Source organism: Saimiri boliviensis, chromosome 20 (genome assembly GCF_048565385.1).
Source record: "Saimiri boliviensis isolate mSaiBol1 chromosome 20, mSaiBol1.pri, whole genome shotgun sequence".
Taxonomy (NCBI): domain Eukaryota; kingdom Metazoa; phylum Chordata; class Mammalia; order Primates; family Cebidae; genus Saimiri; species Saimiri boliviensis.
This window is the reverse complement of record NC_133468.1, coordinates 32,979,037-33,004,437: the sequence shown is the minus strand read 5'-3', so window position 1 is coordinate 33,004,437 and position 25,401 is coordinate 32,979,037. Positions and strand designations below refer to the sequence as shown.

The following is a 25,401-nucleotide window of genomic DNA, read 5'->3' as shown; positions in this document are numbered from 1 at the left end:
CATCGTGCATCGCAGGGTCCCTTGTAAGAAAGGAAAGAGGGGAAGGGGACAAGAAGAAAGAAAGAGAGCATCCCCTTGGTAAGCGAAGGTGAATCCTTTGAGTAGCCAGGACTGCGGGGTCAGGGTTCCCCACGGTGAGAGCATCAGGTCACCAAGTCGCCAAATCTCATTCATAAAAATATTTTCCCAATAACTGTATTCCTTTAGGTGATACTCGAGACTATAGATTAGGAAAAAGAAAAAGCGCTCAGAAACGATCTCATTCAATTAACCTTATTCCTTTGGGGTAAGAGGAAACCCTGGTTTGAGGAAGTCAAATGCTTTCTGCATGTGGATTTGATATCAGCAAACTCTACACTCCTGGCAACCAGGAGTTAAGATAATTAAAATCAGAAGTCTTGTTACTAGAGGATATGTTTTGATTATTAGATCAGAGGAAGATAAGGTAGCAACGATTTTGGAAGAAGTATTGCCGAATTGTTTCATTAACTGCTCAGTATTAAACAATTCCCCCAAGATACGGATAACGAACACTAATTTGCAAAACCGCGCTTCCTTTTTTTGTGAAGGCAAACATTGAAATCTTAACTGATTTGGAAGAAATTGTTCTATAATAAAAAATGTCAGGTCTATAGCCTTGCTCTCTTGTAGCCAGCGTGTATCTGAGTCACGCCCTTTAACTCGACAATGGAGAGAAAGGGAAATTATCTCATAATGATGCTGTTGCTGGGGTCAGAAATTGCTGTAACATGAGAAAATGAGATTAAATCTAGAAATAAAAACTGAATCCTGGTACTCACTGGGCAAGCTGATGAGAGAGGAAGAAATGGTGGTGATGAAATAAATGACCCGACTTGCGGTGGCTCATGCCTGTAATCCCAGCACTTTGGGCTGAGGCGGGTGGATCACCTGAGGTCGGGAGTTTGAGACCAGCCTGACCAACATGGAGAAACCCCGTCTTTACTAAAAATACAAAATTAGCCGGGTGTGGTGGTGCATGCCTATAATCCCAGCTACTCGGGAGGCTGAGGCAGGAGAATCACTTGAACCCAGGAGGCGGAGGTTGCGGTGAGCGGAGATTGTACCACTGCACTCCAGTCTAAGAGATGGAGTGAGACTCCATCTCAAGAATAAATAAATACATGATGTGGATGAAGACAGATGGAACCAGATTCCAACCGTTTCCCCACAGTCAGCAGACTGTCTCCTCAGAGGGACCCAGCTCTGGGCAGTTTCTCACTGAGGGGGTGAAATTCATCCCAAAGAGGCAGAAAGGGAGGAGTGAGGGAGGGTCGTATGAGCCATCAGCATCAGCAACAGATCTGCTGGAAAGAGAGTGTCTCTTAGTTTAGAAGGTCGGATGTGACTTCCACGGACCTGGGGTTTTATTTGGCTTCAGTACTGCAACTGCCCGAGTTCTAGTGCACCAGGTCCCCTGCGGGGGGATCCTCAGAAAGCCGGGATGCCCAGCAAAACTCACAGTGGGGTGCAGCGGCTCACGCCTGTAATCCCAGCGCTTTGGAAGGCTGAGGCGGGCGGATCGCTTGAGATTAGAAGTTCAGATCAGCTTGGGCAACATGGTGAAATCGCGTCTCTATCAAAAATACAAAAATTAGCCTGGCGTGTTGGAATGGGCCTGTAGTCCCAGCTACGCAGGAGGCTGAATGAAAGGCTGGTTGCAACCTGGGAGGCAGAGGTTGTAGCAAGCTGAGACTACGCCACTGCACTCCGTTCTGAGCGACAAGAGCGAAAATCTGTCTCAAAAAGAAGGAAAGAAAAACTCGAAATGGACCTAACTACATTCTAGGACTCCTTCATACCAGAAAAAGTTCTCTTTAAATTTTCACAATGAACTCTGATGCACTTTATTCATAGAATGTATATACCTTACAGTCAGTCAGTCATTCACTCACTCACCCAACATGGAGGGACTGGGTCGGGGAAGGAACGGACCTGAACGCTTGAGAACCCCCAGCCTGGGGCTGAGGCCTGGCCCTAAAGGTCCTGCCTTCTACGGCGTCAAGACAGAACTTGGAGAGTCTCCCCTGCTGTGAAGCCTGTCAATGGAGGGTCCCAGGACCCTCTTCAAATTACAGTTGCTTCAACAGATTGTAAATACCTGAAGTAAAATCATTACTTTTTAATATGTGGCAAAGGTTCTGGGTTCTGAGTCTGGGATACAAATTTACGGAGAAGACCAAGCGTACGTGGTGGGAGGGAGCCTGAGTGTCTGGCTCCCTGGACTGAAGTGGCACTGGGTTTGGGGCCACTGAGGGAAAATGTGCTTGTTGCCTTAGAAGGTCAGATGTGACTTCCACGGACCTCTTGGGTTTCATTTGGCTTACGCACTGCTGGAGCTCCAGCGTACCAGGTCCTCCTGCGGGTATACTCAGAAAGCCGGGATGCCCTGCAAAGCCCACTTAGAGTCGGGCACAGCGACTCACGCCTGTCATCCCAGCACTTTGGGAGGCTGAGGCAGGTGGGTCACTTGAGGTCAGCAGTTCGAGACCAGCTTGGGCATCACGGTGAAATCCTGTCTCTACCAAAAAACCAAAAATGAGCCGGGTGCGATGGTATGTGCCTGTAGTCCCAGCTACTCAGAAGGCTGAGGTGAGAGGATTGCTTGAGCCTGGGAGGTGGAGGTTGCAGTGAGCAGAGATCGCACCACTGCACTCCAGTCTGGGTGACAGAGTGAGACCCTGTCTCAGAAAAAAATCCAAAACAAAAGCCGAAACAAAAATTGGGTAAAAGGACTATCTGTGTAGACGACCTTTGACGAACACTCTGAACCTCACCTAAGAAAGTCCACAGAATTTCCAGGCTGAGGACCAGATTCCCAGTCTTAGGAGATCTCAGGTGGTGATGCAGTACACTGGACAGACTCTACCAGATGGACCTTTCCACTGAGTGCCAGGAGACACGTGTGTTTCACACAGGCATGGCCCGTCAAGAGGGAAATGCTGGCTGGGTGCAGTGGCTCACGCCTGTAATCCAGCAATTTGGGAGACTAAGGTGAGTGGATCATTCGAGGCCAAGAGTTTGAGACTGGCCTGGGCAACATGGTGAAATCCCATCACCACTAAAAATACAAGGCCGGGGGCGGTGGCCCACACCTGCAATCCCAGCACTTTGGGAGGCTGAGGTGGGTGGATCACCAGAGGTCAGGAGTTCAAGACTAGTCTAACCAATGTGGTGAAACCCCGTCTCTACTAAAAATACAAATACTAGTTGGGCGTGGTGGCCCATGCCTGTAGTCTCAGCTACTTGGGAGGCTGAGGCAGGAGGATCACTTGAACCCGGGAGGTGGATGGAGGTTGCTGTGAGCCGAGATCGCACGATTGCACTCTGACTTGGGTGACAAGAGTAAAACTCTGTCTCAAAACAAACAAACAAACAAAAAATTAACCAGGTGTGGTGGTGCATGCCTGTGATTCCAGCTATGTGGCAGGCTGAGGCAGGAGAATTGCTTGAACCCGGGGGGCGGAGGCTGCAGTGACTGGAGATAGTACCACTACACTCCCGCCTGGGCGACAGAGTGGGACTCTATCTCAAAAAAAAAAAAGGGGGAAATTCGGTCTACACCAGGGCTGATGGCAGGGTTCAACATCCAGTCTCCCTGCCGTGGACTCCAGGACTCTGCTGGGAGCTACTTTACAGAGGTTCAAGGTCGCCACGCTTGCTATCAAGTCCAGGAAGGCAGCAGGTGTGTGTGCGTGTGTGCGCGTGTCCAGCCACCCGTCCCGCTCCCTCGGGCCACCCCCAGCCCCGAGGCACCCTTACTTTGAGCGTGCTATTCTTGGCGCTCAGTTGCTGCTCGAGCTGTGAGATCTGGCTGGCCGAGTTCTCCCGCAGCTTGGTGAGGCCGGCCTGGAGTCTCTGCACGTCCTCCACCAGCTGTGCGATCTCCCGCTCCTTGGCGGCCAACTCAACTTCTAGGCTGGAGCGGGTCAGCACCTCTATGGCCTGCTCCTGGGGAGGAGAAATGAGATGACAAAACTGCACTGGCCATAAGGCAGAAGCGGCACAGACCTCAGGGTGTGGGTGGTGACAGCAGGACACCGCTTCTTGCCTTTGCTTGGACTTCCCCTACGCCACCATCCTCCCCCCCGTGGTTAGCTGCCACCTGGATTCATTCACTGGACAAATAGGTACTGACTGCCCACCATGTACAAAGTACATAGCAGTGAGTCAAAGGACAAAAGTCCAGGATTACACACCTGTAATCCCAGCACTTTGGGAGGCCAAGGTGGGTGGATCACCTGACGTCAGGAGTTCGAGACCAGCCTGGACAACATGGCGAAACCCCATCTCTATTAAAATGCAAAAAATTAGCTGGGCTGATTACAGGCACGTGGCAATGCATGCCTGTAATCCCAGCTACTTGGGAGGCTGAGGCAGGAGAATCGCTGGAACCCAGGAGGTGGAGGTTGCAGGGAGCCGAGATCGCACCACTGCAGCCTGGGCAACAGAGTGAGATTCTGTCACCAAAAAAAAAAAAAAAAAGGGAGAAAAGTCCATCTTCCCAGGGCTTATAGTCCAGCAGGGATGGGGCAGGGTAAGCGAGACGCAGAAAATAGTAGTGCAAAGTGTGCAGGGTGACGACGGACAAAGCAGACATAAAACAGAGGCCACAGAGTCAAGAGTTGAGAGAGGCCGCGGTTTAATAAGATGGCCAGGAAGAGACTCGCTGAGATGGTGATGCGTAAGCTGAGACCTGGGGGAGGTGGTGGGGGGCGGGGGCTGCTGGGCACTAGGGAAGAGGGAAGAGTGTTCCAGGCAGGGGAATGGAGAGTCAGGGGCTTGGAGGAGGGAGCCTCCCTTGAAAGCTCCCAAACCACCGAAAGGTGGGATTCAAGGTCCTTGATATTCGCTGTTAAATTACACGGAAGCTGAGATATTGTTTGACAAATTATTACTCTGTATCAGCATTTTCTTTTCTTTTTTTTTTTTTTGAGATACAGTCGTGGTCCCTCTGTTGTCCAGGCTGGAGCGCAGTGGCGTGACCTCAGCTCACTGTATCCTCCATCTCCCGGGTTCAAGCAACTCTCCTGCCTTAGCCTTCTGACTAGCTGGAATTACAGGCAGGTGCCACCATGGACCTGGCTCATTTTTGTATTTTTAGGAGAGATGGGGTTTTACCATGTTGACCAGGCTGGCCTCAACTTACCTGCCTGCCTTGGCCTCCCAAAGTGCTGGGATTATAGGCATGAGCCACTGTGCCTGGCCAACATTCTTCTTAGTAACAAAGAGTAAAAGATGTGGAAGATGTGTACTTGGTGTTCTTTTGTTGAAGAAATCTTAGGATAATTGATTTTTAAAAAACTGGCTGCCCACCCTTAACCTTACCAAATGCTCATTGTGGAAAATATGCAAAATAGAAAAAAGGTAAGGTATTAAAAAAAAAAAAGGCGGCCGGGCGCGGTGGCTCACACCTGCAATCCCAGCACTTTGGGAGGCCGAGGCGGGTGGATCACGAGGTCAAGACATTGAGACCATCCTGGCCAACATGGTGAAACCCCATCTCTACTAAAAATACAAAATAATTAGCTGGGCGTGGTAGTGCACGCCTGTAGTCCCAGCTACTTGGGAGGCTGAGGCAGGAGAATTGTTTGAACCCGGGAGGTGGAGGTTACAGTGAACCGAGGTCACGCCACTGTACTCCAGCCTGGTGCCTGGTGATGGAGTGAAACTCTGTCTCAGAAAAAAAAAACAAAAGAAAAAGTCAGATCTGTAATTCTACCTCTCAATGACTCAAGTAGTACTTTTTTCAAGCTTTAAAAGTAATTATGGGGCCAGGTGCAATGGCTCACTTCTATAATCCAAGCACTTTGGGAGGCAGAGGTGGGTGGATCACCTGGGCTCAGGAATTCGAGACCAGCTTGGGCAAGATGGTGAAACTCCATCTCTAAAAAAAAAATACAAAAATTAGCCAGGCATGGTGGTGCGTGTCTGTAGTCCCAGCTACTCAGGAGGCTGAGGCCAGAGGATCACTTGAGCTTGGGGAGGTTGGGGCTGCAGTGAGCCATGATCACACCACTGGACTCCAGCCTACGTGACAGAGCAAGAGTCTGTGTCAAAGCAGAAAAAAAAAAAAGGGATGATTCCTGAAATATTCTGAAATATTTTCTGCAGGGCAGATGCAATTCTGGGCATGATGAATGGAGACAGGGGTGGAGAGGGCGGAGGTGCACGGTGCCTGTGACAGCAGAATCCCAGGAGCAGCTCACGCTGTAACACAGAAAGCCACTGTCCTTGCTGCTGTCCCCCTCTGAAGTGCTCAGTTGCACATCCTGATCTTGTCTGGATTGTGGGGAAATGGTGGCTCTGTGTGCTTGTCACGGGTTTTCAAATTTGGGGACAGCCAGTCACTCAGGGAAATAATGTTTCACATCTCCCTCGGGGAAAACGAAGGCCTTTGCTATTTAAGTCTGTAAAGTTTTGTGTGCAAAGACGGGACTCCTTCCTGCTTCTCTGATTTGTATGAGGTTGCGAAATAGGTGGCGCAGCTCTCCTGACCTGTGACAGCTGTACGTGTGGCCCTGGGGGGGCCGCCAGCGAGCATCTCCTGCGGCTGATTTCCCAAGCACAGGCAGTCCAGGCCCGTTCTGTGCAGCGTGAGCTGCATGGATCGTTGCCAATTTGCAAACTGTTGCCGGTGCACAGTGAGGCAATTACGGAAATCGAGAATAAGTGTTTAGAAACTTTTATAGCGATTCGGCATTTCGGTGACATTTTAAATGTCTTTTATATAAAACGATCGGTCTGCCACAGACTGGAAATTTAAAAAACAAAACACAACTGTCCATCACAGGGAGTTTGGAAAGCACCGCTCTAGATAACGCCAGACAGGGCCAACGTCAGGAACCCTGTGATGTGCCCTCCAGGGTAGGAGGACCAGGACAGTGGCACGTGGGGCTGAGCTATGAGGGGTGGGCCTCGGAAGGAAGGAAGGGGGCTCCATCTCACGGTGGGGGCTGGGGAAGGGCAGGGGACATACAGGCAGGTGCAGAGACACAGGAGTCGGGAGCAGGGCTGGAGGGGTGATAGCCGCCAGGGGTGGCCAGAGGCACCTGGACATGTGGTGGCAGCCCTGGGGAGTCCCTGCAAGCTTTGGCGTGAGGGGACACGCAGAAGTGACATGCAGGGAGGTCAGTCTGGGCACAGATCGAACCATGATTATCCTAATCTTCCACCCCTGAGGGGTGACGGCCGTAGATGTGGTTTAGAGGACCTTTAGGAGAAGGTCAATAAAACCAGCCAAGAGGATGGGGGCTTTATGAGGGGCAAGTGGAAGTGAGTGTATGTAGGACAGGTGCTTCTCATGGCACGGGTTAAAGGTGTGGATTTCAGTGCTGTCCTTGGACACAGAGTGGGAACTGGGGAGCGTGTGGTTGTCGGTTCAACTCCTGGGTCCAGTTGGGTGTGGCCACAAGAGCTTGGCCACACTGGCCAACTCCCAGGAAGTAAAGTCACAAATTCCTCCTTCATAAAATAGCAACAATCATCGCTGTCTTGCATGAACTAAATAAGGTGATAATGAACCCCAAAGCAGTAAGACCTTGGAAATGACACAGACATGATCGCCCTGCCTTTATCTGTTTTTTTGTTTTTGTTTTTGTTTTTTGAGATGGAGCCTCACTCTGTCACCGAGGCTGGAGTGCAGTGGCGTCACCTCGGCTTACTACAACCTCCGCATCCCAGGTTCAAGTGATTCTCCTGTGTCACCCTCCTGAGTAGCTGGAATTATAGGCACACACCACCACACCCAGCAAAAGCAAATTTTTATAGTTTTAGTAGAGATGGTGTTTCGCCATGTTGGCCAGGATGGTCTTGAACTCCTGACCTTGTGATCCGCCCGTCTTGGCCTCCCAAAGTGCTGGGATTACAGGCATGTGTCACCACCCTCAGCCTCATTTACTTTTTTGGAAACAGGGCTTCTCTCTGTTGCCCAGGTTGGAGCACAGTGGCGCAATCATAGCTCATTGCAGCTTCTGCCTCTTGGGTTCAAGCAATCAAGAAATAAAAAAGAACTAGGCAAAACACAGCGTGACCACAAACTTGGGGCGGCAGCTCACTCAGTGACCGCTCGTCTTCTAGAATCGGGGATTCTACTGGGATACCCAACGGGTGGGTTTTGGCCTTCGCTAGATCTACAGACTCCACTGTTTCTCTACTGCGTTCTGCCAGCCAAGCGCAACAGACCATTTTTCCGCTGGCCCAGTTACGTAGGTTTGCTTCCCAACTGGCTGCAGTGGGAACCCACTGGCTATGTGGGAACACGAGCCTGCGGGAAGCCCCGTGGGGCTCCTCTGGGGAGACTGAACCGGTGCCATGTAAACAAGGCACTTAACCGATGATGAAGTGTTGAAGCGCCCCTAGGATCTACAACCGACTCTACCTGCAAAAACATTCATTTCCTTCTGAAATGTTTTGGTTGCTGCAGTCCAGGATGGTGCCAGAATTCTTTTAAACCAAAACACTGAGCTTGGGGGCCCCATGTAGACACATCAGAATGGACGACTTCCTTTGCAGTACCAAGCGGGACCCCAGGGGCCAGGGGAAGCCACTGTCCCGGTGCCGAAGGCCGCCTCCCACCGCAGCCATTATGGGGCTGTGTCCAGCTTGTCTAAACTTCGAGGAAGGAATGGTAACAGAGCCAAGGGGACATTTCAGTTAAAATTAAGTCCCAGAGTTCATGAAGTATGAAGGACAGGATGGCCTGTTCAATGGAAATCTTTTCTCTACATCTGGAAACACTTCAATCATATATACCTTTTTTTTTTTTTTTTTTTTTTGAGATGGAGTCTCGCTCTGTCTCCCAGGCTGGAGCACAGTGATATGATCTGGGCTCACTGCAACCTCTGCCTCCCGGGTTCAAGTGATTCTCCTGCCTCAGCCTCCTGAGTAGCTGGGATTACAGGTGCATGCCACCACACCCAGCTAATTTTTCTAGTTTTAGTAGAGACAGGGTCTCACAATGTTGGCCAGATTGGTCGCGAACTCCTGACCTCAGGTGATCTGCCCACTTTGGCCTCCCAAAGTATTGGGATTACAGGCATGCGCCACTACACCCAGCCTTGCTTCTTGGGTTCAGGCAATTCTCCTGCCTCGGCCTCCTGAGTAGCTGGGACTACAGGCACATGCCACCATGCCTGGCTAATTTTCAATTTTTTGTAGAGATGGGGTCTTGATATTTTGCCCTGGCTGGTCTCAAACTCCTGGCCTCAAGTGATCCTCCTGCTTCAGCCTCCCAAAGGGCTGGGATTACAGGCGTGAGCCACTGTGCCTGCCCGGCAACAAATGTTTTATTTAATGTTAGTTTTAAGAAGAAAGCTAAAAAATCCATTCTTAGAAGGGAGTCTTAATACCCTGATCTAGAATCATTGCTGGGGAATAGTTTAAAAGCCCCGTCTGGAGTGTCAGAAGGCCCAACTCGGGTCTTAGCTCAACCACTAGATTGTGCTTTGGGAAGAGGTGTTTATATTCACCGAGCTTTTGTTTCTTCATTTATTCAAAGAAATGGGGCTGGGAATGATGGCTCATGCCTGTAATCCCAGCACTCTGGGAGGCTGAGACGGGAGGATCAATTGAGCCCAGGAGGTCAAGGCTGTAGTGAGCCATGATCACTCCACTGCACTCCAGTGTGGGTGACAGAGTGAGACCCTGTAGTGGCTCATGCTTGTAATCCCAGCACTTTGGGAGGCCGAGGTGGGTGGATCACCTGAGGACAGGGGTTCAAGACCAGCCTGGGCAACATGGTGAAACTCCGCCTCTGCAAATAATACAAAAATTAGCCAGGTGTGGTGATATGCACCTGTAACTCCAGCTACCCAGGAGGCTCAGGTACGAGAATTGCTTGAATCTGGGAGGTGGAGGTAGTAGTGAGCTGAGATTGTGCCACTGTACTCCAGCTTGAGTGACAGAGCAAGACCCCATCTTAAAGAAAAAAAAAAAAAAAAAGACAGACAGAAATAACAGTACCCTGGCCGGGCATGGTGGCTCACGCCTATAATCCCCCAGCACTTTGGGAGGCCGAGGCAGGCAGATCATGAGGTCAAGAGATCGAGACCATCCCAGCCAACATGGTGAAGCCCTGTCTCTACTAAAAACACAAAAATTAGCTGGGCATGGTGGCACGTGCCTGTCGTTCCAGCTACTCGGGAAGCTGAGGTGGAAGGATCACTTGAACCCGGGAGGCGGAGGCTACAGTGAGCTCACACTGCACCACTGTGCTCCAGCCTGGTGACAGAGCAAGACTCTGTCTCAGAAAAAAGAAATAACAGTACCCTGTTTCATGGAATGGGTGAAAATAATGACTGTCAAACTGACAGAAGAATTTATTAAAGAGCGAGTTCTTCTGACGAGACTGTACTCTCTGCAACCAGCTTCATCTCACTCCTTGTGGTTCTCTGTTATAAGCCCTGGCATACAGCAAGGGCTCAACAGAGTCATTGTTCCAAAAAAGGACTCCTGCAACTGATATTACTCATTGTGGCCTTAGGATGAGGGGCTCCCTTACAGGGGCCTTATGATCACTTCATCCTTATTTTACACAAGGAAAAACTGAGGTTTGTAAGTGAACTAGTGATCAAATTGAGTGCTAGGAATTGCGGGATCAGGCTAGGCGTGGTGGCTCACACCTGTAATCCCAGCACATTGGGAGGCCGAGGCAGGAGGATCACTTAAGTCCGGGAGTTTGAGACCAGCCTGGGCAACATGGCAAAACCTTGTCTCTACAAAAAATATCCAAATCAGCTGGGTGTGATGGTGTGTGCCTGCAGTCCCAGCTACTCGGGAGGTTGAGGTCGGAGGATTGCTTGAGCCTGGGAGGTGGAGGCTGCAGTGAGCCTAGATTGCATCACTGCATTCCAGTCTGGGCAACAGAGACCTTGTCTTAAAAAAAAAAAAGAAAAAAGAAAAAAAAAACATGCAACTTAAAACTGGGGGATCAGAGATAATGGTGTCAATTACAACTAGAATTACTGCTAAAGTTTACTTAATCTTATTACGTGTCCAGCCTTGCTCTAAATTATTTGCCCGTAATAACTTCCTGGTCAACCCCCTAGTTTACAGGCAGAGAAACTGAGACTCAGGGATGTTCTTGTCCTCAGCACCAGACGACAGAGCTGGGGTCCACACCAGCGGGTAAGGCTCCAACACCCAACGTCTTAGCTCTTACACTATTCCTTGTCCATACACAGCACTGAAGGAGAGTCTGGAAACGGCAGGTCAAAGCCACCTTGATGGAGCTGGGAATGTTTGGGCTAAGAGTCATTTGCGCTAATTTCAGAGAAATCAAGCTGCAAAAAAGTGGTGAGATACCCGCTCTTCCTGCTCTATCAACTTGGTGCAGAATAATAAACCTCTCTGCCGCTCCCCACCCCCTCCCCAGCTCATCCTGAACTGTTCCTCATCTTGGGATGGCACAGCCGGGAGGAGAAGAAACCATCAATTTCCCCGTGCCATTCTGGAGAGGCTCTGGGTGCAGATCTCCACCCGCGTGCCAGCAGTCACCCCCCCAGGGCCTGGCCGGGGCATCGTGACTGTGTCTGTGACTGTGTCTGCGCAGCCTCCACCTCGGGTCCGGGTGGACGCCACGCTGGCCTCGGCCCATCCACGCACAGTCAGCAAAGCTCTTCCTTCGACTTTCACAAGCTCCAGCCCCCAGTTGGTGAAGCAAACCCCAGCAAGAAAGCAGTACTGGTTAAAACGTGATTCCCGAAAAGAGATGCTAAGGAGCAAGGGCAGTAACTCGAAGGTGCAGAGACCAGGCGGGGACAGGCTCCCACGGGGCCGGGGCTACCCACCACGTCTGGTGCCTTCTGGATCTGTGAGGCCAGCTGGAGGGAGTGATTGGCGGATGAGAGCTGTTCCCTTAAGGTCTCCGCCTCTCTCTGAGCCACCTCTGCCCTCTGAAGGAAATGAAAAGGGGTAAAAGGGAAACCACATTCAGTTTAACAACTGACAATTATTACAAGAACATTCATCAATTCATGCCTGACTGACTATAATTGATTTTCCTAAACACTCAACCTAATAAATGCTAGGGAAAAAAAACACAGAATGTGATGGATTTTTATTTTAAACAGTACAAGGAAGAAATAATTGAGCGATTATGACAGTAATTTAACGCTAGGAGCAAAGGAATCCCCTGCTGATACTAATACTCCGGCCCACTGAATTTCCCAGACTGAATAAATACAAGTGGAAATCGAGTCTTTTGATTCAATTTCTTTCTATTCTCATAGACCAAGAAGATTTTATTGCAGGATTACTCCTGGGAGTAATTCTCACGGGTAAACAGTGAATTAAAGACGCTTTCGCCATTCTCTTCCTAAAAACACACACAAACAATGTTGTGGTTGTTTTCTTCAGCGAGGATTTCCATAAACGTACAGGATGTAAATGCCACTGCTTCTGTACGGGCCGGGCTTATTTCAACATACTTAACCCTTCACTAGGCAAAGCGTTTTGAATGCTGATCCTGGCATTTTCAGCCAACCAGGCCAGTCCGAGGCCGTAGGAAGGCACAGACCATTGCTGGGGGCTGTGGGACAAATGAGTGGACTTTCCCATCATTTGCCTACAATTCCGGAACAAGGAAACCACCGTCCCCAGAAAGCAAATGGGGATTTCCCACTGGATGATGAGACAGGTCACTCCAGTACCCGTCACCCGACAGGGCATCAGGGAAAAGACACACCATGGCAAGTTACCCAAGCTCGCCAAGCGGCTGCCTACCAATCGGTAAAATGGGAACCTCATCCCTAGCCATGGAAGTTCCTGGGATACACAGAACTCAGGCAGACGTTATTTGTGAATGGCCTTGTGCTGGTTTAATACTTAGGATTGAGACACAGTTCTCTATTAAGACTACAGAAAAACGGCCTCTTCAACAAAAAAGATTTTTCCCAATTTATTTCCAGATGAGCCACGCCAGGTGTTTCTGATAATCATGTCACATCACTGAAGGGCTTACTTTTCTCTTGCTGGTCAGTTCAACTCTTGGGTAGAAAATATCCAAGACTCTTCCTGAAATAAGATTTATTTGGAGATATTTTTCCTGGTCTCTTGGGCTAGAAAACCTATTTCTTAGCCTCGTGGAGAAACTGTTCTGGTGGCAGCCAAGGAGGTGGCCTGACCACTCTGACTTGTAACACTGGCTCTCAAGTGTTCTGGGATGGCCAGAGCTGGGGAAGGCTGGGGCATCTGGTTACAAGGTATCCCCAGGGGCCCACATCGGTCTCAGGTGGGCACTTAGCCATTCAGAGCAGATACTGTCTCATCACAATGCAACAGTTCACAGAAGGGATCTAGCTGATGATTTCAACCTCTGATTGCATAACTATTTTTTTCTTTTTTTGAGATGGAGTCTCACTCTGTCGCCCAGGCTGGAGTGCAGTGGTGTGATCTCAGCTCACTGCAATATTCACCTCTCGGGCTCAAGTGACTCTCCTACCTCAGCCTCCTGAGTAGCTGGGATTACAGGTGTGTGCCACCACGCCCAGCTAATTTTTGTACTTTTAGTAGAGATGGGGTTTTGCCATGTTGGTCAGGCTGGTCTCGAACTCTTGATCTCAAGTGATCTGCCCGCCTCAGCCTCCCAAAGTGCTGGGAGGACAGGCATGAACCACCGCACCTGGTCTGACTGCATAATTTCTGTGGAGCGTTTGAACTTGCACTCAGTTTCCAAGTTCGTGGACAGTCTCTCTGTGGCCTGTCTGTTGGCGGTCACGGTGGTCAGACTTTTATCACTTATGGCTTGACTTCCTTTCTTTCGCGCAACATTCTGATCACGTAGTTATTCAGGATTTCTGTCCTGAGGGCGTCCAACAAAATACAAAACCCACAAAATGAAGTGTTGAGGTGGTTTGTGCGGTGAGACATCCACGAAGCAGAATTCAAACTAAAAACAGACCTAACGGCAGTGAAAAGAAGGAGCGAGAGAACAGACGCCGACCTGCAGCTGGGGTCCGGTTTCGGGAGCTGAGAAGTAAATGTAGCCCGGTGTTGGCAGCTGAGGCAGGAAGAAGGGGGCCCTGTGCCGGGTCGCGTGTGGTGACAGTGGTTTTGAAGACACCTGTTTGACCAGCTGTAGCTGTGTCTCCAGATCCGGAACCCCAGACGCAAGAGCCGAGGCTGCCTGAGACCTCCACCTCCCTGTGTTCACTGTGGCTCCTGTCTCCTGTGTCCCTGCAGAGGTGAAGCCGCCAGGAGCCCTCGTTCTAATTTTGCGTGTGCCCTTTGCTGAGCCCGAGCGGCTGTTCCGGGAGATCTTTCTTGCTGTTTGTTGTCTCTTCTCTGTTCTTTGCTGAGAAATCAGAGTAGATGCTGGAAACACAGGGGCGCTATGCTCCCATACCGGTGATAACTCAGAAAACAGCCGCCCGGGAAGGGGATGGGCGGCTACTGGGCTCACACAGGCCGACGTCCGCCACCTGGCGACAGGGTCCAGTACGCTGTCATGAAGGTTCCTGGCAGGTGCGGCCGCAGGCACTCCTCACATCCTCCTCATCCCAAAATGGAAGATGCTTTTGGGGGCAGTGACTCTCGGCTGGCAGCAGGTTGAACCGCGCCTCCCCTCAGCGGTCACGTGGGAGGCAGCCAGCAGCTAGTGACACGGTGTCTCAGGAATTCTTCCCGTTAGAGTCAAACTAGCAAACACAGAGATGGTCTCCACCGTGAGACCCGGGGGAGCCTCCGCCTCTGGGGAAGGGGAGGGAGGCTGTTCTGCTCCCTGCACTGGAGTCACATTCGTCACTGGGTGATTTGAGGACAGGCAGCCAGAACCAGGGGTCCACAATGTCACCTTATCCTAGAGGAAGTTCTACGGGCCCCCCAACCCCTGTCCATGCCTCAAAGACCCGTGAAAGGCCCCAGGAAATACAGTGAATAAACGATGCTTTTGGTGGGTGCAGTGGCTCATGCCTGTAATCCCAGCACTTTGGGAGGCCAAGGTGGGCAGATCACTTGAAGTCAGGGGTTTGCGACCAGTCTGGTCAAGGTGGTGAAACCCCACCTCGACTAAAATTACAAAAATTAGCTGGGTGTGGGGGTGCGTGCCTGGAGTCCCAGCTACTCGGGAGACTGAGGCACAGGAATCCCTTGAACCCAGGAAGTGGATGGCGCAGTGGGTGACAAAGCAAGACTCCATCTCAAAACCAACCAACCAACCAAGAGCTTTCCCCTATCCTCAGCCCCCCGCCCCACCTGGGATGTGAATACAGGATGCAGATGGCCACTTCCAGGCCTTTAAAGTCTGAACAATTTGACTCATAAAATGTGGTGAAGTCTCATGGGAAGGACACAGAAGGGTGGGCTCGCAGGAGATAAGGCCAGGGCCTTGAGCCAGCTGCATCCTGGCGGGGGCGGAGGTGTCGCCCACTGTGAAACGCCGCCCACCCCTGTGCAGAGGTGGCTGTGCTTAGGAATTCTCTTGGGAGGCTCATTTTCTTCACCCTCTGGAACCGTCCCCGTCACTGTCTCTCCTTTAAGGGCACAGTCCCCCCTTCCCGGCAGTTTACATTTTCACAGGGTGGCCTTTGAAGTCCCTGGTTTTATAATGGCGGTGTCTCAGGTGCGGTCTCCCACCCTCTTCTTGGCCTCCGGTTTTGTCTCTTGTTCTGTGCTTGCACGGCCATTAAGACTCAGGCGTGAGGACATGAGAGGTGAGCAAGTCCCCTAAGGGACAAAGCAGACTGGGGAGCTGACGGGTGGGTGAGGCCCTGCTGCCCCACCCCCCACCCCCAGCATGCTGTCACAGCCAGCACATCTCCACGCCCAGAGGGAACCCCCCGAGCCTCTGCGGGAGGTCAGGCACATCTACCACGCTGGAGACAGGACGCTGACCACGTGTCCCACGCTCCAGTGGCCAGAGCCTCCATGGAGACCCACTCTCTGTGTTTCTGGGGGACGCCGTGGATACTGATTTGCATTGCTTTCATGGGATAGCTGGGCTGCAGCTGGAACTACAGCAAGGCACCCACGTCAACACTGCTTATCACTGACTGAGTCATGACTTCAGGAAAGCCAGCAGAGCAAACGTTCCTGCCTCTTCCTGCTGGAAAGGCCTTCCACGGGTGGCCTGGGGCTCTCGCTCATGAACACGCCTGGGCTGGGAGCCCAATTTACAACAAGGAAAGACCAAGGTTCCCAGGAAACCGACGGAATGACTAGTGTCGTGCATGTGGATGGCCCAGGAGAAATGACCCTGGACTCAGCTGTGCGAAGCCAGCCTTTCCTCCATCTTTTTCTTAAGACTGGGTCTCACTCTGTTGCCCAAGGCTGTCCTGCAGTGGCACCGTCTTGGCTCACTGCAGCCTTGACCTCCTGGGGCTGAAGCCCTCCTCCAACCTCAAGCAGCTGGGACTCTCAAGTGGCTGGGACTACAGGTGCACGTCACCATTCTAAAATCTTTTTTGTGGAGACGGGGTCTCGCTATGTTGCCCAGGCTGGTCTCAAACTCCTGCACTCCAGTGATTCTCCCGCCTTGGCCTCCCAAAATGCTGAGATTATAGGCGTCGGCCACCACGCCCAGCTTTGAGGCCTGCTCAGCACAGGTGCTGAAAAAGATGTGCTGAATGAATGCAGGCTTCAACAAACGGGGACTCTCATGGAGCCGGGAATCATTACCCCCCCCCCCGTTCAGGAGGCACTGGGAGATGGGGGATGTGCTGAGGCCACGTGGGTGGGAAACAGTGGATTGGGGTTTGTAACGTAGGGTTCTTGACTCCAGACACAAAATCCTTGGCCGAAGAACATGCCACACTTTGCTATGAGCTCCACGGGTTCTTTGGATTTCTTCTACACTTGGCTCCTCCTCCTTGGTGAGGTTCAACTATGGTTTCCTAACCTCAGCCCGGAGCGTCCTCCTTAGGGTAGTCCTGTGACGTAAAAAGCAGGCAGGGGAACAGGAGGCGGGAGCTCACTTCGATGACTCCCTCCGAGCCCCACAGCGGACGAGGAGACCGTGGCACTGCCCTGCAGTTAAAGCCCATATCCATTCAGGCATCTTTTTGAGCCCCGGCTCTGAGCAGACCTCGCAGTCAGTAAGAAATGCTGGTTCCAGGGCGGGCGCGGTGGCCCACGCCTGTAATCTCAGCACTTTGGGAAGCCGAGGCAGTCGAATCATCAGGTCTGGAGTTCAAGACCCTCCTGGCCAACATGGTGAAACCCCGTCTCTACTAAAATACAAACAATTATCTGGGCGTGGTGGCGCGTGCCCGTAATCCGAGCTACTCGGGAGGCTGAGGTAGGGGAATCGCTTGAACCCAGGAGGCGGAGGTTGCAGTGAGCCGAGATTGTGCCACCGCACTCCAGCCTGGCAACAGAGTGAGACTCCGTCTCAAAAAAGAAAAAAAAAACAATAAATAAATAAAAGAGAAAGCTGGTTTCAAAGCTGGGCACAGTGACTCATGCCTATAATCCCAGTACTTTGGTGGGTCACGGTGAGAGGATCGCTTGAGCCCAGGAGTTTGAGACTGAGGCTCACCAGCAACTTGGACCACCACTGCTCAGAAAGGAGGCCCCGGAGGGCCAGTGTGGGCAGACCACCCCAAAAAAAGCCACGAACTGCTGCAAGCCCCGGGACGGGGTTTCATACGCAGTTCCACGCGCAAAGCTGTGGCTTCTTATTTACTGTGACGTCGCTCGAGTTCTGAACCTTAACTGTTACCAGTTGGGAGACTGTGAGTATTTATGCCAGCGCCCTGATGTTCATTCCACAAACCGGAGAGAATGAGGCTTGGACGTAATTGACAGGTGGCGACCGCTGTGCCGTTTCTCCGTAACAGGAGCATGGTACTTTAGTGATAAAAGAGAGCTTCAGGTCTCAGTAGAACATTCTAACTACGAACCAGGGAAAACCAATGTTACATGGCGGCGAGCTGGTAAATTGCTCCTCCTGGGGGTTTCCCGATGGGAAAGGCATGGTCCAGACGCTTGCTGCCCGCACCGGTGTGGGAGCGTCTCAGCGCTGTCCTCTCCCTGCCCAGCCCGCCGGCAGCTCACCTCCGCAGGACGGCCTCAGCTCGGGCCCGTGTGATCTCTCCCTGTACTGTCACAATAGCCGCCCACTGCTCTCCTGGCTTCTGGTCTTTCCACTCCCATCTGTTCTCTAGTGTGTAGCCAGAGCGATCCTTCTAGAACTCAAACCTGATGTCTCAATCCCGCCCACGATTCTTCACCGCTCCCAGAATGAATCCTTCACACTCGGGGCCCTCCCGCGGGCCTGGCCGGGTCCCCTTCTACCAGCCCCCTCCCTGAACTGCAACTCGGGTCTTGGTTTTGGATTCCTGGGCCTAAAGAATTCTCCCGCCTCACACTCCTGGGCTAGCTGGGACCACAGGTACGTACCACCGTACCTGGCTATTTTTTTTTTTTTTTTTTTTTTGAGACGGAGTTTTCGCTCTTGTCGCCCAGGCTGGAGTGCAATGGCGCGATCTCGGCTCACCGCAACCTCCGCCTCCTGGGCTCAGGCAATTCTCCTGCCTCAGCCTCCTGAGTAGCTGGGATTACAGGCACGCGCCGCCATGCCCAGCTAATTTTTTTGTATTTTTAGTAGAGACGGGGTTTCACCATGTTGACCAGGATGGTCTCGATCTCTCGACCTCGTGATCCACCCGCCTCGGCCTCCCAAAGTGCTGGGATTACAGGCTTGAGCCACCGCGCCCGGCTCCGCACCTGGCTATTTTTAAACAAATTTCGTGTAGCGATGGGGGTCTCACTGTGTTGCCCAGGCTGGTCTCAAACTCGTGGGCTCAAGCGATGCCTCCTGGCTTGGCTTCTCCACGTGCTGCCCCGCTCCGGGCAGCCTTTCTCCCAGCTATGGCCCAGGCCAACGTCCCCTTCCCTGGCTTTCCTTTAACCTTTCACTTCTTTTCCTGCTGGAAATATTCTCTCGACGTTCCAGAGCTTGCGTCCTCCCTCCCTAGATGCTTCTCATGCCAATGGCTCCACCTGTAGCTTCATGAAATCCTTGACTTCAGGGTCAGAAGGGACCCTTTGAGCCTGCTCGTTCACTCCTTCCTTCCGGCCATGCAGTGTCTCATTCCCCATCTCACGCTCTCCGGGAGGGCTGCCCGGACCTGCTTGCATAGCTCTGGTGACAGGGAGTTCACTGTCTCCAGAGCAAGCATCCCTGGGAGCGGCACCTCCGGAGGCCAGACTAAGGAGGAGCTCCCAGCCAGTGGGAATAAGCTTCCTGGCTGGGCGCGGTGGCCCATGCCTGTAAATCGCAGAACTTTGGGAGGCCAAGGTGGGCAGATCAATTGGGCCCAGGAGTTCAAGACCAGCCCGGGCAACAGCAAAACCCCATCTCTACTAAAAACACAGTAATTAGCTGGGTGTGGTGGCATATGCCTGTAATCCCAGCACTTTGGGAGGCCAAGGTGGGTAGACGGCTTGAGCCCAGGAGTTCGAGACCAGCCTGAGCAACATGGTGAAACCCCATCTCCACGAAAAATAAGAAAATTAGCCATGTGTAGTGGTGTGTGCCTGGAGTCCCAGCTACTAGGGAGGCTGAGGCAGGAGAACTGCTTGAACTCAGTAGAGAGAGGCTGCAGTCGGCCAAGATCGTGCCACTGCACTCCAGCCTGTGTGACGGAGCGAGACTGTCCCAAAAACAAAAACAAAAAGTTTCCTCCTGCCAGCCTCTATGCTTGGCTGGGGTCCGCAGGGGTCTCTCAGAAAAAGGCTGGCTCCGTCCCCTGGCCTTTATTTCTGGTGGGCTCTTGGGAGCAACCAGGATAGAACCCACAATTCTCCCCGTCTTTCTCCTTCTCACCTTTTCACATCTAGATTCCTGAAATTATCACCCTTGTTCCTGCTGCCAGTGCTGCCGCCATCTTTCCCTGCCACCCCAAGCCTAGGAATGTCTTCAAACCCCCTGGTTCCTTCTGTGTTAGAGCCCTTCCGTGTCCGGGCCGTGGAGTCGTCTCTGAACGCGCTCCAGGGAGCGGCTTCCCTTATAGTGCGGCTTCTAGTCTGAAATGGAATTTCTGGCCGAGCGTGGTGGTTCATGCCTATAATCCCAATACTTTGGGAGGCCGAGGTGGGAGGATCACCTCAGGTCAGGAGTTAGAGACCAGCCTGACCAACATGGTGAAACCTGTCTCTATTAAAAGTATGAAAATTAGCTGGGTGTGGTGGCAGGCGCCTATAATTCCAGCTACTCGGGAGGCTGAAGCAGGAGAATTGCTTGAACCCCCAGGAGGCAGAGGTTGCAGCGAGCCGAGATCATGCCACTGCACTCCAGCCTAGATGACAAGAGTGAAATTCCATCTCAAAGAAGAAAACTAAATAAATAAAATGGAATTTCCTAGGCATGGACTCATTGCTGCCAATGAGCAGAATCACCACCTCCTTCATTCTAGAAACTCTATTTCTATTAATGCAGCCTTGAATTGTTGGTGAGAACTTGCTTACACCTCGTCACCCTTTCCTGAAAGCAGGACTTTACAGTTCCCTCCAAACCTGTGCTTCCTCAGCAGCTACAGAACTAACATTTATTTAAGCATTTACTTTTTTTTTTTTTTTTTTTTTTTTTAAGATAGGGTCTCACTCTGTCACTTAGGCTGGGGTGCAGTGGTGCAATCACAGCTCACTGCAACCTCTACCTCTTGGACTCAAGCGAACTTGGCTGGGACTACAGGCACACTACCACACACCCAACTTTTGTATTTTTTGTAGAGCTGGGGTCTTGTGACATTGCCCAGGCTGGTCTCAAACTCCTGACCTCAAGTGATCCTCCTGCCTCGGCCACCGATTACAGGTGTGAACCACCGCACCCAGCCACCATCTACTTTTAAACTCTGTCATTTTACCTCTAATCCTCAAAGCAAACTTGCAAAGGAAGCATTCACTAAATTCCCTTCCTTTCTTTCAAAAATTTTTAACATATTTCAAATCGTGGTAAAATACACAAAGGCTAAAATTTACCATCTTACCCATCAGTGTACCTTTCAGTAGCGTCAAGGACATATACATGGTTGTGCAATTAATCTCCAGAATGTTTTCATCTTGCAAAATCAAAACCCCGTATCTGCTTCACATCGGCTTCCTCTTTCCCTCCTCCCCTCGCCCCTGGCAACCACCGTGGCGCTTTCTGTCCCTCTGAAGTTGGCTCCGCTAGAGACTTCACACAGGTGGGACTTTGTCTTTTCTTGTGACTGGCGTATTTCCCCTGGCATAATGGCCTCAAGGTTCAGTTTTCTTTTGATTTTTTTATGACCAAGAAATTTAAGAGGTTAACAGACCCGTGAAGGCCACGCAGGAAATGCCGAGTTAGGAACTGAATCAAGCCTCATTCTGCGGTCAGCACCTTTCCCTACCGTCCTGTCTGCTGTGTCCTAAGACCGGGGTCCACCGAGTGGCTTCTGCACCTTGAGAAGTGTGTCCACTTTGCCAAACTTTTTTTTTTGAGGCACAGTCTTGCCCGTCTCCCAGACTGGAACGCAATGGTGCAATCTCAATCGCTGCAACCTCCGCTTCCCAGCTTCAAGCGATTCTCCTGCCTGAGCTTCTCCAGTAGCTGGGACTACAGGCGCACATCACCACGCCCAGCTCCTTTTTGTGATTTTTTTTTTTAGTAGAGACAAAGTTTCGCCATGTTGGCCAGGCTGGTCTCGATCTCTCGACCTTGTGATCCGCCCACCTCAGCCTCCCAAAGTGCTGGGACTACAGGCGTAGTCCTGAGTTCCAGTGCTTTGAGCCACTGTGCCCGGCCCGCTTTACCACTTCTTAGGTAGCTGGGGACTGCCTCTGAGACCACGGAGAGTCTGTTCCAGACAGTGCACTGATATTCACAGGGTAAGGCTCTCCTCTTTAACAAACCACAGCTTGCCCAAAAGTGCCATCTAAAGGCAAGGCATGCCCCAGACTTGCCTTGAGGGGAGTCGGGGAGTGGGTGGAAACTTGAGAAATAGGAATGGTGAATAGTGTGATGAAGGGTAACTCCTTCCAGTAACTGCTTCTTTTTTTTGAGATGGAATCTCACTCTGTCACCTAGGCTGGAGTGCAGTAGTGCCATCGGCTCACTGCAACCTCTGCCTCCCAGGTTCAAGCGATTCTCCCGTCTCAGCCTCCTGAACAGCTGGCTTATTTTTAACGTCACTGCACCTGCCTAATTTTTGTACTTTTAGCAGAGACAGGGTTTCACCATGTTGGCCAGGCTGCTCTCAAACTTCTGACCTCTAGAGATCCACCCACCTTGGCCTCCCAAAGTGCTGGAATTACAAGCGTGGGCTACTAAGCCCAGCCCAAAGCTCTTTTATTTTATTTTGTATTTTTTTGAGATAGAGTTTTTGCTCTGTTATCCAGGCTTAGATCTCGGCTCACTGCAACTTCCATCTACCCGGTTCTCCTGCCTAAGAGATTCCCCTGCCTCAGCCTCCTGAGTACCTGGGATTACAGGTGTCTGCCACCACACTCGGTTAATTTTTGTATGTTAATAGAGATGGGGTTTCACCATGTTGGCCAGGCTGGTCTCAAACTCCTGACCCCAAGTGATCCACCAGCCTCGGCCTCCCGGATTGCTGGGATTCCAGGTGTGAGCCAACACGCCTGGCTGGGGGACCACTTTCTTTCCAGAGTTAACAGTAGCACTGATGAAAGCGAAATGTTTTCCTGTTCTGTGGGGCCCCTGAAGAAGGAAGGGGTTTCTGGGGATGATTGAATTTTCCCGGCAGCAGAGTGTTTAGAACCACCCAACACCATGTGCCCATCTGTGCCAGACACTGTGCTGGGTACTTCCCACCAGGCCTCTCTGAGAGCCAAGTGTCAGCCAAGCGGGGGCCGTCAGCTGGGAGCCCTCTTTGGAGCAAGTGGCTGCGACCCATGAGAAGGTGGCGATAAGGAACTCTCCAAGGATAACACCGTGGCGAGATGTCTACACTAAGGAATTCTCCGAGGATCATACCGTGGCAAGATGTCTACACTGTCACGGATGCCACAGCTATCCAGACGGGTATTTAAGAGATGGAGTAAGGAAAAGGAGACAGTTGCCACTCTGAAGGGGATGTTCACCATGGGACGTCTGAGATGCTGGAACCACATCAAAGACTTTGCCAAGGAAACAGTGCCTGGGACTTTTTATGTCTTTTCCTACTTCTCACGACATCAGAAAGAGCATCGACGTGGAAAGCTGTCCGCAAAAAATGCAAGGATAACCGGCCTTGTAACTTTGGGTGACGCATCTTCCGAGACGCCAGGAATGGGCTCACTACTGTGGGGTTTGGGACTGAAAGCGTTCAGGGTCCTACCTGGTTTGCCCTTTCAAGGTCCGTCATGATCATTTCAATCTCGTCGGCCCTAGGAGGGTGAGAGGGAGAGAGCAGGTTAGTCACAAGGAGACCAGCTCAGGGGGTGACTGAGGGGACAGCTTCCTAGCTCAGGGCTCAGGAAGGGCTGTGCAGACCCAGCAGGGGGTGGGCTTGCACGGGGGGAAGAGACATGCTTTGCTGCCGCCATGTGTTCTCTTCATAATCGCATGTCTGGTGCATTTGACGGGGTCCCAATCTCATCAGGGAGACATAACCATAAAAAGATAAAATACAGCGTGTCCTGCCAAGGGTTCAAAAAGAGCTCTGAGCAGAGTGCTCTGGAAAAAAAAAAAAACTCAGAGGAGGGAGAAAAGAATTCTCTTTGTGGGAGGAAATCAAGGAAGGCTGCAGAGGAGGTGATGGGAAAGTGGGGTTTTTAAGGATGAGTAGAAGTTTTGCCAGGCTGGGGGTGAGAAGAGGAGCTGCAGAAAGGCTACTTTAGGAAAAGGCACTTGGCAGTGAAAGCCTCGCCAGGAATGAGGAAACCAGGGGAAGGTGGCCAGCCGGAGGTGAGGAGGGCGGGTGATGCTGGAGATGCAGGCTGGGGGGCTGCCCAGGCTGCCGGACTTCATTGCTATGGCCTAGCCCGCTCGTAAAAGCAATTGTCCAGGTTCTGTCTTTTCTGTTTTGTTTTGAAAGTACTTCTTGAGTAATCTGAACATACAGCATCACGAGAGAGCCATGTGGAGAGTGCATTTTTTGTTTGTTTTTTTGTTTTCAGACAGAGTCTCACTCTGTTGCCCAGGCTGGAGTGCAATGGCGCCATCTCGCCTCACTGTAATCTCCGCCTCCCGGGTTCAAGCAATTCTCCTGCCTCGGCCTCCTGAGTAGCTAGGATTACGCCCAGCTAATTTTTGTATTTTTAGTAGAGTCGGGGTTTCGCCGTGTTGGCCAGGCTGGTCTCGAACTCCTGACCTCAGGTGATCCGCCCACCTTGGCCTCCCAAAGTGCTGGGATGACAGGCATGAGTCACTGCGTCCAGCCTGGAGAGTCCCTTTGAGAAGGGCCTGGCCAACTCCAAAAGCTCGTGTGAGGTTAGAGCAGGACACCCGGGCAGACCCCCTCCCCAGCATCTGCAAGGAGGATCCGAGGATGGTCTCTGTTAGGAAGCCACAGGCTGGGACCCTCTGTGGCCCAAGGAAGGTTTTAGCACGCCCAAGGGCCGTGGGGCCACTCTTACAGCCACAGGGACCTGGTTGGGTTGCGGGCTCTCGTGCTGTGGCTCGGAGTCCACAACCACCCGCATTCTGATGCCTCCAGGATGCGATGCCCCCCTCACCAAGGCCCCTTCTTCATCTTGGCCTTGCCCGCCACTCATTCTTGGGGCCCTGTGCTCCCACAACTCCCACCACATGTGGGACCCTGAGGTGCCAGGCCTCCTGCGGCCCTGGGCCTGCACTGCCTGCCTGAATGCCTTCTCCTCTCAGGGAACCCCATCTCCTACTTCCACCCCGACCCTTCCGGCGGCTCCGTTTCAGGGAGTGGCACGGTCCCTATGCCTAGTGTGCAGGCTTGAGTTTTCATTTGGTGCCCACGCTGTGAGCTCTCTCCGAATGCTGGGACATAGGCCCCTTTTGCCCTATGTCCCTAGAATTTGCCCTGTATTCACGGGACTGTGTGTCCGATTGGATGCTAGAGTCCTGGATGTGGCCCATCCTACTCCTGGGGACAGCCCAGGGCACCGGACAGGCCTGACAATGAGAACTGTGTCCTTCCGAAACCCGCTTCATGGTCCCAAGAAGGCAGGAGCAAGTGACAGCACCCACGCACCCCGCTGTGGTTTGTCGCCAGCAAAACGGGTCCTGAAATTTCCTCCCCAATGTGGGGGCACTGGGAGGTGGGGCCCAGGGGAGACGTTTGGGTCATGGGGGCAGATCCCCTCATGAATGGCTTGATGCCGTTCTCCTGGCAGTGAACGCTCTCTTGTTCTGACTGGACTGGAGGAACTGGTTTAGTCCCCTTGAGAGTAGGCTATCATAAAGCCAGGAACCTCCCTGGGTTTTCCCTCTTGGCATGCGTCCGCCTCCCCTTTGACCCTCTCTGCCATGTTATGACGCAGCATGGAAGCCTTTGCCAAGAGCCA

General features: G+C 51.9%; 1 protein-coding gene across 9 annotated transcripts in view; it reads right to left on the bottom strand.

Moving 5' to 3' along the window:
* CUX1 (cut like homeobox 1) overlaps window positions 1-25,401 on the bottom strand; it is a 471,463-nt gene that overhangs the window by 103,790 nt on the left and 342,272 nt on the right. For 7 of the 9 annotated variants that reach the window (XM_039460712.2, XM_039460705.2, XM_074390309.1 and 4 more), the window contains 3 exons: window positions 23,259-23,307; window positions 11,808-11,912; window positions 3,781-3,969 (listed from right to left, as the gene is read on the bottom strand). In XM_039460712.2, the coding sequence (XP_039316646.1) occupies window positions 3,781-3,969; window positions 11,808-11,912; window positions 23,259-23,307 (343 nt within the window). The remainder of the gene's footprint in view (window positions 1-3,780; window positions 3,970-11,807; window positions 11,913-23,258; window positions 23,308-25,401) is intronic. The other 2 variants (XM_039460711.2, XM_074390308.1) reach the window with 1 other exon arrangement.